Here is a 13,571-nt window from a genome sequence, read left to right on the forward strand (position 1 = left end):
TGTTGTTTCTTCATGTAATTTTAAATCAAGTATTTCTAAATGACTAGAACATTTTCAGAATCCTTGGATGTAATAGAGCATAGTTTAAAAACTAGGTAGGACTAAACGAGAGAGAGATTTTGTATCTGAAGGCCTGGAATCATCTCTCAGCCGTATTTATTATCTTGGTCAAATTACTTAACCTCTCTGTATTTCAATTTTCTTTCTCTGCTTTTCTTTTCCTTTTTTAATAGGGAAACTATTAACTGAACTAAGTTATTGTGAGGCTCAAATATAAACTTTTCCAAAGTCATTTTTGGGCTCTGAAGTCCAATGTAAATTGAAGTTGTTATAAAATATAAGATGTGCCCAGGTGACAATGGACAACACGTAAAAGATTAGCATGGAAGGGTGACAGGAGGTAGAGGTTTTTAAAATGTCTACGACAAAAGTTAAGCTCTCTTTTAAACAAAACGCCTGTAGCTCACTATAAGAGCTGGTAAAATATATGATCAGAAATACAATCCAGCAAGACAGTGTGCAGCACGTTCCTAGTCACGGCCCTGCGTGCACCCATCCTTCGCCCACTTTCTTACACTGACGTTTCTGACATCTTCACCTTCCTGCACTCTAAATCAAACACATGACCACCTCCATCCCTACGCCCTCTAACACACACACACACACACCACACACACACACACACCACACACACACACCACACACACACACACACACACACACACACACACGAATCTTTCTAGTTTCTTTCTACTTCCACCAGCACAGCCTTAATCCAAACCACTGGCCACTGGCAATCTTAAATCCCTAGACCTGGTGAGTAAAGGAAACTACAAAAGCAAAGTGGCTGAAGTTGCAGCTGGGTCAAAGAAGCTGAGATAAACTGAGGCTAAACACTCCACGAAGGCAGAGACTTGAACCAGGGCATAGGAAGGTCTATAAAAAGGGTTCTGAGGATCCTTTAATTCCCTCTAAAGAGGCCTCATCCTCTCTACTCTCACTATGCCACCATGCTAATCCTGGACTTCATCTTTCTGTGCCTGAAGAATCATAGAATTTCAGGGTTAGAAGGGACTATAGTGTTCTTCTAGGTCAACTAATGACTGAGTCTCCTCTCCAAGTGGCTTTCTGGCTTGAAAACTCTAACTTAGACACTGTAAGCTCTCTTCCTAGTTTACAAGATCACTGCATCCCTACCTTAGCCAATTCCATCTTTGATCTATTCTGTAAAAAAATTCTTTATTGTGAGCTAAAATTGATTCCCCTTAAAATCTGCCACCATCACTCCAAGGTCACAGAAAATAAGCCTAATCCCTTTTTTGTGAGCTACCTACAAATATTCAAAGGTAGCTATTGTGTCTTTCCTGAAAGCTTCTCTTCTCCAGGTCACATGTATTTCCAGGTTCTCCAGGTTCTCCAGGTTCTCTTCACACGACAGGTTCTTCTTACCCCATTGGCCATTCTCTGAGCAAAGTCCAGTCCAACTTGTCCCCCACTATAGTAATTTCCTAACTGACCTCTCTACTTCACTCATTCCACTAGACCACTGATCTTCAAACTTTTAAGTCTCAGGACTCTCTTAAAAATTATTAAGGATCTAGGAGTGCTTTTGTTATGTGGATTACATCCCCTGATATTTACAGTATTAGAAATTAAAACAGAAAAATTAAACCTGGTTTCTTATTAGTATGGCAGTTCCTCAAAAAAATTGAATTACCATATGATTCAGCAATTCCAATTCTGGGTACATACTCAAAAGAAATGAAGACAGGGACTTGAACAGATATTTTTACATTCGTGCTCATAGCAGCATTATTCACAACAGCTAAAACATGAAAGCAACCCAAGTGTCCACAGATGAATGAATGGATAAATAAAACTAGTATATACAACAATGGAATACTATTCAGCTTTTAAAAAGGAAGACAATTCTGACACATCTATAGCACAGATGATACTTGACATTATAAGTGAAATAAGCCAGTCACAGGAAAACAAACATAGCAAGTCCTCAAATAACATCGTTTCGTTCAACATGATTCTTAGATATGTTAATTAGTCTATGGTAAATTGGTTTCATTATGTATCATTTCATTTAAAGTCGCAGAACCTATCCACAGTGTTAAGTGAGGACTTACTGTATAATAAGGTACCTAGAATAGTCAAATTCATAGTCAGAAAGTAGAACAGTGGTTGCCAGGGACTGTGGGGATGAGGAAATGGAGAGTTCTTGTTTAATGGGTACAGACTTTCAGTTTGGGATGATGAAAAATGTTCTAGAGATAGACAGTGGTGATGATTGCACAACAATATAAATGTACTTCACGCCACTGAACTGTACACTTAAAAAATACTTAAAATGAAAAATATGACATATATTTACCACAATAAAATTATTACATATATTTGACCACAATAAAATTATTTAACTAATTTAAAAATAATAATATAAACCCATTAGAATTTATTAACCTAAATATTTTTATTAAAAAGAACTATATTTTCGGAAACAAAAGTTAGGCATTATTTTACATTTTTGCAAATCTGATATTTGGTTTAATAAAAGATAGCTGGATTCTTCAATCTGCTGGGATATTCCATCTGTGACACTAGATTATTTTGATTGATGTAGATGAAAAAAATCAGTGTCACACAGATATATAATTGGAAAAGGGAAGGGTATTGTAATATCCTTTTCTCATAAGGTTGATATTCTCCTTTGATAGTACACCAAAGTTTAACAAGGAGTAGTGTCCTACAGATTAGCTGCAACGCTGAATCTGAATATCAATAAACTTTTCATACTTTATTATTATATGAATATGTATCAATCTGCCTTACACTTTGAACCAATCTTCTACCTATACATGCTTTTGTAACAGTATGCATTGATCATTTCAAATATATTGACTGACTAAGTGATGCAGTGGACATATTTTATTAAACAATATCAAAAAGCAACATTTTTTAATATCACCATCAATAGCATCAGAAAAGTCTTTAAGTAGTGGGAAGCCAACAAGTTCACAGAAGTGGATAGGGTTTTATAGAATCTAATTTTTATTTAAAGCTTGAATTTCATCACTGGCAACACATAATGGTTTTCCTTGAAGTGAGGCTCACTTTGTTTATTTTAGGGAAAATGTCTGCCAAATACCTAAGTCTGAGTAACAATAGTTTGTCAATTGTTCTTTGAAGTAAAAATGTTGTTTTGTTTTTTTAAAAAGCAGTTATGCTTGTAACTCAGTTGATCACTGAATTGCAGGAGTGCTTTTCCTCTAGATAATCATCTTACTTCAACATACAGCAGAAGTGCCTAATGCATACTTTCCATTTTCTTGAACAGAATATTTAAAAATGTGTATGCAAGAAATGAGATTTAATAAAATTAATAACTGTTTACTGTTTCATGAAGGACACTCAAGTAAAACTGACTTTTTTAACTGTAAATACATGATGGTGAAGAATACAACAACTACTAATACGGTTTGGTACAAGTCCCCTGCTCTGTGCTAAGACACCAGCAGTTAAACGCACTGCCACTGTTTCTTACCATCAGCACAAATGTCAGCACAATGAGATTTTCTTTTTTAAAAAAGGTATTATTGTATTATAGATTATATATTGTATTATATAAAATAGTTTTGACCTGAAACCACCAGGGGTCCACAGACCATACCTTAAGAACCACTCCACTAGACTATAGGCTTCTTGAGGACAAGTGTCTTTCATCTCTGTACCCCAGGATCCAGCACAGTACCTATCGCATAGTACTTCGGAAACACGTTTTCAATGAGTGTGTTTGCTCTACACATTCCTTATATCCAGACCTGCAAAATCCCATGGGAAACACAAGACAAATAAGACACTGTTCTTCTTCTCTGGGATTTTTAGTCCAGAAAAGAATAGCCAATTTAAAAAAATAAAAAACTAACTCCACCATAAGAAAGAAAATATGTTACAACAGAGGTACCATCCAGGGAAAGGAGCAATGAAGAAACTAGAAAGAGGGATCACGGGAGAAGAGGCTGAGGAGCAATGGCATGGGAATGTCCCTGTGCACCGACAGTTTGTGGAACAGCAGAAGTTCCGACAGAATGTGGGAAGGAATAAAGTGCAGGATGAAGCTGGAACACTCTCCTTTACCCCCGCCCTGCTCAGATTTTTAGTCCAGAAAAGAATAGCCAATTTAAAAAAATAAAAAAACTAACTCCACCATAAGAAAGAAAATATGTTACAACAGAGGTACCATCCAGGGAAAGGAGCAATGAAGAAACTAGAAAGAGGGATCACAGGAGAAGAGGCTGAGGAGCAACGGCATGGGAATGTTCCTGTGCACCGACAGTTTGTGGAACAGCAGAAGTTCCGACAGAATGTGGGAAGGAATAAAGTGCAGGATGAAGCTGGAACACTCTCCTTTACCCCCGCCCTGCTCACCAGTGCCAGATGAACGCTCCTAAAAACCACCTTCATGTCTTCACCCTCCTCAAAATACCTCAGTGACACCTTCACTGCCTACAGAATAAAGGCAAACTCATTTTGGCATTTACGATCCTCTAAAATCTACTCCTACCTAACCCATATAATCTGTGCTCTCTAGAAGTGCCCTACAACAGAAACCTGCTTAGCCTTCTCACTGTTCTTACATTTGGAATTCGCTCCCATCTTCCCATCTTGGGTACCGTCCAAGTCTTCTCCATCCTCAGCCAGCCATTTCCTTTTAGTATAATCTCTACCCTAGTATAAGCCTATTCATTTGCATTCCTCTTTCAATAATTAAGTGAACACTTCCTGTATGCCAGTTGCTGGATATAAAAAGAAAAACAAGACATAGTCCTCCCTCGCTCTTGATGAAGTCACAATGTATTGAAGGACATAAACAAAATGAAGGAAAAGTGTGATAAAAAAGGACATGTCTACAGCCATGCTACCCTGAACAAGCCCGATCCCATGTGATCTCGGAAGCTAAGCAGGGTCAGGCCTGGTTAGCATTTGGATGGCAGACTATCTAGTAAGACCAGGTGCTGTAGGCGTAAAAAAATAAGGGATTGTAAACTGACAAGGTCCTTGCAATCTGTGAAGTCAACCAAGGGTTGCCTTGCTTAAAAGAAAAAACAAAACAAAAAAGGACATGATGCCCTTTCCCACATCAATCTCCAAGCATTCTTATCATGAACATAATTGTTTTGGACTTTGTCTAATTTCTCCCAAGAGCCCCTCACCACCACATGAGAGGCTCATTAAAACATGTTGAGTTGAGTATTCCCATTTCTTCCTAAAATTTTTGGATCTTTCTAAAACTGTGGACCAGATTTGTTTCTATAATTTTAGTAGTCCCAATGGACATGCCTTTGGCCAGGAATAAGTCTTAACTTCGAAATGGAAATTTTGGCCCCATGCCAGCTGACCGTGCCCTTTCCTCAATCTGGGTTGTGTAACTGGAGCCCTGCTCTGGCTTCTCTCACCTGAAGATGGATCCCTCACTGGTTTCTTTTGCTGATGTCCCCAAGCTGACCCACTTCTCTGCCAGCACTGGCTGTCTTAACCCCCTCACTCCTCATCTTTACTTTTAGCCTCCTTTCATAATACACTTTATGCCTGAAACAGTCTTCAGTTTACATTTAGTAATCTATCTTTTCCCTCTCATTTCAACTTGGCCCTACCTAATTCAAGAATCTTACATGACCTTCTCTAAGCAACTCAGTGCAGGAATAAAACATGGAGAGATACACTTACTTACACAAAGCAAACCCACATTTTAATAGTTATCTTATCCCTCCAGTACATAAATTCTATGAAGACAAGAGGTTTCGTATTTTGAAATCCTGTACACCATAATTAATTTCTTCATTGTCTCACTTTCCAGGATTAAAGGACATGACAGTAGCCAAGGTTGGTATGGGCAAGGATGATACCACTCCCTGATTCACACCAAACACAATCAGAGTCCCTGAATTATTCATTTATATATCAACAGCAGTGGTCCAATCTGGGGTTTCCCCTAGTATATGCCAAACCCTAGAGAGGGCGGGGGAAAAAAAGAACAGAAGATAAGCTCTAATTATGGCACAGGTTTTTCAATAACAATATATGTTCTACCTATCCATGCCTTTCAAACAATATATTTAATTAAAATATTTAATTAAATCCATTTGATTTTCATTTCCCTAAAATAAATAATAAATGATCAGTTTCTTCTCTCTTTTTTTATGCTCTCAAAATTCTGTATATATGGTACATATTTCTGATAATGATGAATACAAAACAAACAATATTTGAGATGTAAGCTCATAGGTTTTTTAGTAAAGGGACACTAGCATTGGGATGCTTTGGAGTTCAAGACTTGTGACAACATCCTATCATTTATATTATGTCTTTTCTCTCCAAAGCCTATCTTCTTTCAGTTTCCTTCCTTTCACAATTCTATTACTTATAATAACAATCTGACCAAAAAGACTTATTAAATACTTAATGGAATGGAAATAACATTTGAGGTTTTACACAACATCCATTTTAAGTACAAATAATGCATGATACAAATAATGATGATCTACTGCTAGATATCAAATTTGGATGTAGGCTATTATTCTAGTGTCTAGAGGATGAGTGAGTGTATTCAATTTTAAGATGCAGGTTGGCTTCATAACAAAGTAACTGAGGAAACTCAGAAATCAAAAACATAACCCCTTCTAGAAACACAAGATTCCATGTTACCACACTAAGATCTTAAATAATCAAACTTCAATATATATAAGGATACATGAAAATACAGTCAATGCTTAGTTATAATACAAAAAGAGAAGCAATAGTGGTGGGAGAAAATCTAAAAATCATTTACGTTGTCTTTGAAAATGCTCTATGTGCCTTTATTTTTCTAATTAACTTTTTTCCTAACTGCTCCAGCACTTTCTGTGTATGCTCAAACAGACAAAATGGAAGCAGTCCAGAAAATGCTGGTGGCAAGAAAATGCCCTCCAGAATAAATTTGTAAAGGCATTTAACAAATAAACATCCAGTTATTTAAAAGTATAGTGTCAAAGCTGATTTGTAAAGTTGCCTTTTAAGAGTTAGTTGATTTCTATTAAATGTTGATGGATATAAACTAAAGCAAAGTTGTTATAACATATTTTTCAAGTCCAAAACTGCATTATCTTAAAGAGTTCTATAATTATATTTTTGAATTTATAATACTATAGGTCTGTTATTTTATCTTAAGAACTAGTAAATATACGTTTTTGAGTTTCCCATGTAATCATCTCATTACTCTGCTTTATCTTTCTCTCTATTCCCTTGCCCTGCTTTTTATTTTATCAATTAACTGTCTGATGTTATAGATATGGATACATAATCCTTTATTTGAAATTCCAAAAACTTGAAAACCAAAGTTTTTTCATAATGCAATTGGGGCAAATATGTCCTGACTTGAACTTATTTTGACAGCAAAATCTGATCTGACCTGAATTGACATGAGACTATTTATAGTCCTTATTTATCACACTTGTGAAAATCCACACATTTTGCTGCATAAATATTAATGTGTATAATTACAAGGTGCTGCAAGACCATGTTAGGGATATTAAATAGCATACTGTATATGCATAAATTACCTTTCTAAAATTGAAAAAATATAAATTCCAAAGCACATCTGGCCCCAGGGTTTGGATAAGGGATTGTGAGCCTGTTTTATTTGTAACATTAGCATCAATCCATGAGGGCAAAATTTTATCTTATTCACTATTGTAACCCCTGGGTCTAAAATTGTGCCTGACACAAACTAAATGCTCTTAAAACTCAACAATAAGAAAACACCCAATTAAAAAAATGGACAAAAGATCTGAACAGAAGACATACAAATGGCAAATAAACATATGAAAAGATGCTTAGTATTCTATGTCATTAAGGAATTGCAAATTAAAACAACAGTGAAATATTACAACATACCTATTAGAATGGCTAAAATCTACAACACTGATAACAGCAAATGCCGGTAAGGATGTGGAACAACAGAAACTTCCATTGATTGCTGGTAAGAAGGCAAAATGGTACAGCCAGATGAGCTGAAAACTTAGGCTGACACAAAAATCTACATAGGAATATTTTCAGCAGTTGCATTCATAAGGGCCAAAACCTGGAAGCAAGCGAGACATCCTTCAATAGGCGAATGCATACACAAACTGTGATACATCCACAGTATAAAATACTATTCGTCAAAAAGAAAAAAATAGAGGAACATAATATATATTGCTAAGGGAAGGAAGCCAGCTAGAAAAGGCTACATACTATATGAGTCCAATTATATGACATTCTTAAAGGCAAAAAAAAAAAAAAATAGAAACAGTAAAAAAAAAAGCAGAAGAGGGAGGAATGAGTAGGTAGGCATGGAATATTTTCAGGGAAGTAAAACTATTCTATGAAGTAGCAGAATAGTGGACATATGACATTATACATTTGTCAAAACCCTTAAAACTGTACAACACAAAGAACCCTAATATAAACTAAGGGCTTTAATAATAATGTATTAATATTGTTTCATCAATTGCAATAAATGTACTACATATGCAAGATGTTAATAATAGCAGAAATTGTATGCAAGGGTAGAGGGAATATATGGGAACTCTGTATCTTCTGCTCAATTTTTCTGTAAAGTCACAACTATTCTAAAAAATAAAGTCCACTAATTAAAAATATAACTTCCCAAAATAAAATCTGAGACACAGGCTTCATTGGAGAATTCTTCCAAACAATTCATTTTAAAAAATCTCATAACGCTCTTGCAGCAAATAGAAAATAAAAAAGGGGGAATATAAAACTTATCAAAGACATTATAAGAAATGACAATTACAGACCAATCTTTCTTGTGGACATAAATGCAATTCTTAAACACCTATTATTGGAGTTCTGCTAACAGAATGTAGAAAGCCAGTATAAGAAATGTCTCTCCCACCCCAACAATGAGAAAAAATAGTATAATCTACAAAATCATAACTTTTGAACTTATCAGAAACTGAAGATGTAAGACAATCAAGTGAACTAAATTCCAAAGAATAACAAGCCCCTTCAAGGACAGCTGGGACTCTAAATTATTTCGCCTTTGGCAGAGCACAGGAGGAAAAGGAGGCTACCATACAAGTAAGAAAAAAGAAATCAGCTAATCAGCTAAAATTTTAACTTATAGATTAGATGTGGGCTAGCATGTTCGTATAGAATGACTGGGAGCTCAAAACACAAGGGGAATTCATACTTCCTTGCATGCTGTTTTCCAAAGTCTTCTACCAGATGCCCACACAAAAGACTAGGGGAAGATCAGAGAACTGTAGAGAGCCCCTTTTTTTTGTGACCCAGGTGTGCAAGAAGGGATAGGTTGCCACTGCAGAACAAGCATAGAACCATGCCATCTTGCCCAAACTCTCCTCTCATGTGAGGAAAAGGCATCAAACCTCTAGGGGAGGGTTCAGAAACTAAACCACTCTGAACACCAGGCAATAACTCATTGCTTCTGGGGTGAGATAAATGCAATAACTACCTACTTCATGGAAAGGTAGGGAAACTTTCTTGGGCTCAGGATCATATACCAGTATAAAGCAGAGGTAAGCCAGAACTAAGGAGGAGCAGGAATCTGTCACAGATACAGTTTGGCTGCCAGTGGGAGAAGAAGAAGGAACTCTGAGAAAGGCCCACTCCCAATGCACATGGACTTAGACAGTACCAAGGAATCAGAAAACACCTGTACCTACCATGAATTTAGGACTGAGAAACAACAGACTACAGGGGAAGGAATAAGAGCAAGGAGAGAGACTTCTCTCTGTGGCACAGGTAAGCAGAGACAGATGCAAGTGGAGGATGTAGTAGAAACTCTGAGAAAACCCCTCTTATATCCCAGGACTCTTTCTAAGCACAATGCTACAGCAGCCCACCATATTTGAAGCCTGTGGTACACTGAAGCTAATAACAGTAATAACAAAATTCAAACTTAGCTTGCCTCCTGACTGTTTTGACTGAAGCCTCCATACTCAGTCAGGATATAAAACACTTCAAAAAAATTGTCAAACTCTTTGACCTAATTGACATTTATAGAAAAGTGACAGCAGAATGCTAATGCTTTTCAAGTACAAATGGAGCATTCAACAAGATAAATAACCTAAATAGCCCTGCGTATATTTTTTAAATTAATTTTTTTTATTTAAAATGTTCCCACAAAGAAAACTCCAGGCTCCAATGACCTTACTTGGAATTCAACCAGACACTTAAGAAGAAATAATATTAATTCCAGACAAGTTCTTCCAGGAAACAGGAGTGAAAGGAACACTTCTCAATTCAATTTATGAAATCAATGTTATCTGATATTAAAACTAGACAAGGATGTTAAAATAAAACCACAAACCAATTTTTATGAAAATACTTGTAAAATCTTCAACAAAATATTAGCAAATTGAATCATAAAATATATAATAAGAATAATACATTTGCATTATAACCAAGTGGAAAGTATCTCAGGAATGCAAAGCTGGTCCAAAATCCAAAACTGATCAGTATTATTCACCATGTTAACACATGAAAAAGAAAAATCACATGAGCATCTCTACAGATACAAAAAAAAGGTATTTGACAAATTCAGCATGCATTCATTCATAATAAAACTCTCAGAAACCTAGGAATAGAAGAGAGCATCTTCAATCTAGTAAATGGCATCTATACAACATTGCACTGGAGGCACTAGCCAGTATAACAAGGCAAGAAAAAGAAATAAAAGGAATAAAAGGCATATAGATTGGAAAGAAAAAAGTAAAACTATATTTATTCATATATGAAACAAGTACCTAGAAAACCCTAAGCAATCTACAAAAAAAGGTTCTATAACTAATAAATAAGTTTGGTAAGGTCACAGGATGCATGGCAGATAAATATCAATTGTATTTCTGTATACTAACAAGAAACTATTGGAAACTGAAATGAGCAAAAAGTCAACATTTATAATAGTACCAAAAACATGAAATACTTCGGGGAAATCTTAAAATATGTGCAAGATTTGTATAATGAACTGTAAAACACTGACAATAGAAAATGAAGAAAATATAAATAAATGGAGAGATAAAGTGTATTCATGGGCCAGAAAATTCAATATTGTTAAAAGGTCAATTCTTCTCAAATTAATCTATAGTTTCAATAGAATCCTAATCCAAATTCCAGCAAGCTTTTTTGTAGTAATTTACAAAATGATTCTAAAAATGTATATGGCAAAGCAAAGGACCTAGAATAGCCAAAACAATTTTGAAAAAGAGGAACAAATTTGGAAGACTAATTACCTGATTTCAAGACTTACTATAAAGACACAGTCATTACCATAGTGATAGACAAATAGATCAATGGAACAGAACAGAGCCAGACAGTTAGTGTGTGTACTAAATCAATTTTCAACAAAGATGTCAAGGAAATTAACAAATGGGCATTAGAAATAGATATGGTATTAGACAACCACATGCAAAAAAAAAATAGTTTACATTGCATCATATACAAAAATCAACTCAAAATGGATCACAGATCTAAATGTAAAAGCTAAAACTATAAAACTTCTAGAACAAAACAAAGATTCTTAGGTAGGGCACAAAAAGCACAAATTGTAAAAGAAGAAATTGATAAAAAAAATGTACGTAATCAAAATTAAAATATTTTGCTATTTGAAAGACCCAGTTAAGAAAATGAAAAAATAATCCACAGACTTGGGGAAATATGTGCAAGGTGCATATCTGATAAAGGACTTGTGTCATATATAAAGAATCCTTAGAATTCAACAATAAGAGAACAAACACAATTTTTAATGGGCAAAAGATGTGAACAGAATACTTCACCAAGGAAGATATAAACCTAATAAGATGCTCAATATCATTAGTCATTAGGGAAATGCAATTTAAGTCACAATGGGATATCATTACACTCCTACAAGAGGAATGTAATTAATAAATAAAATTAATTAATAAAAAGCTGACATCAAGTAATAGCAAGCAGGCAGAGCAACTGAAACTCTCATAACTGCTGGTGGAAATGCAAAATGCTACAGCCACTTGGGAAAAGTTTGGTAGATTCTTATGAAATTACACATACACTTACTACACAATCCAGTAATTCTACTCATAGATATTTATCCCAAACAGGGGAAAAATAAATATTCAAACAAAAATCTGTACCAGAATGTATATATTAGCTTTACTCACAATTTCTATAACCAGAAACAACCCATAACTGTATAACCGAAAATGCCCAGCAAACCAATGAATGAATAAACCAATTATAGTACATCAAAACAATGAAATATTACTCAGCAATAAAAAGGAACAAAACTGAGATAGGAACTAGACTTACTAAGGTGATCACTTCGTAAGGTATACAAATATCTAATCACTATGTTGTACACCTGGAACTAATATAATACTGTTTGTGAACTGTCATTGAAAATATTTTTTAAAGGAACAGAACTGAAATACCAACAACATGGATAAATCTCAAAAGATTTATCTAAATGACATAAACCAGGCACGAAAATTTATATACTGTATGGTTCCATTTATGACATTCACACACACAAAGGCAAAGATCTGCTCAATCTCTGCATCCAAAGAACCTCGTATATTAGAAAATACTCAGTAAATGTGGGGTGGACGGACAGAGGGGGAATTATTGCCGGTAGGATAGAGTGAAAGGTTACAGACTGAAGCTAAAGCAAAAAAGCACCTGGGGGGCTCAAACCCACCTACAGAACAGAAAAGGTGAAGGAAGGCGTGGTCCAACCTACCTCCGCTGATTCCAGCAGTTTAAAAAAAATTAGACCCGGCAACGGTCTACAGTACAAATGAATAATCTCAGCGTTTCTCTGGCCTGAAGAAAGGCTTGATGCGCCCCACCCTTCTTTAAAAACCTATTACCCCACTCGCGAGGCTGAGCAAGTGGACCTTACACATGGAAGAGAGGATCTTCCGTGCACAAGAGCGGGCTGGAGTGACCAGAAGCGGGCCTCGGCTTAGGTTAGCGGGGTTCAGAAGACCAGGCACCGCCGCAGCCCCGCCCGTCTCCATCCCTTCCCACTCGGCCTCACTTACCCAGGCCTGCCGTTCCAACTGAGCGTACAGATTGGAGCCCTTGAGCTTTTGGACTATTTGAGCAATAATGAGAGATAGATCCGACTGCTCTTGCAACATTTCCCCTGCCCTAGGCCGCCAGACAGCGGAGACAGGCAGCCGGCGCGAAGCGAGCGGGCTACAGGGTCCCACTTGGGGCTAGTGACACTTCTCTGGGACCTTATTATGCTGGGACTCCTCCGGGCGTTACCAAGCAACTGCGGGCCTTGTGTCCGCTCCTCTCTGGTCCCCCCGGCGCCTGAAGGTCTCAGTACCTGCGTTCCGTTTTCGGAAAACGACCTGCTGGGAGGTAGCTTTTCATTGCATTGTTTAGTTTGTGGTTGAAAGGCAAGAGGCGCTCTTTCTTCCAGAGACACAGCGCTTCCGATGTACGAGGGGAACTCAGAAAGTCATTCATTTTTGTATTTTATTATAAAGGATCATTCCTCTTTTATCTTTCAA

The 13,571-nt window shown here is 36.3% G+C and overlaps 1 protein-coding gene and 1 pseudogene across 8 annotated transcripts in view; one reads left to right on the forward strand and one right to left on the reverse strand.

Moving 5' to 3' along the window:
• The window catches only part of TBC1D19 (TBC1 domain family member 19), a 107,223-nt gene extending 93,904 nt beyond the window's left edge, over window positions 1-13,319 (reverse strand). For 3 of the 8 annotated variants that reach the window (XM_025051782.1, XM_025051783.1, XM_006918947.3), the window contains exon 1: window positions 13,092-13,319. In XM_025051782.1, the coding sequence (XP_024907550.1) occupies window positions 13,092-13,190 (99 nt within the window). In that variant the 5' untranslated portion in view covers window positions 13,191-13,319. Of the gene's footprint in view, window positions 1-3,679; window positions 3,831-12,787; window positions 13,014-13,091 lie in introns of those variants that run through there. The other 5 variants (XM_025051786.1, XM_025051785.1, XM_025051784.1 and 2 more) reach the window with 4 other exon arrangements.
• Window positions 4,915-5,033, forward strand: LOC112485599 (annotated as a pseudogene).
• Window positions 13,320-13,571: the final 252 nt, after the last annotated feature.

The sequence above is a fragment of the Pteropus alecto genome, unplaced genomic scaffold (genome assembly GCF_000325575.1).
Source record: "Pteropus alecto unplaced genomic scaffold, ASM32557v1 scaffold5, whole genome shotgun sequence".
Taxonomy (NCBI): Eukaryota; Metazoa; Chordata; class Mammalia; order Chiroptera; family Pteropodidae; genus Pteropus; species Pteropus alecto.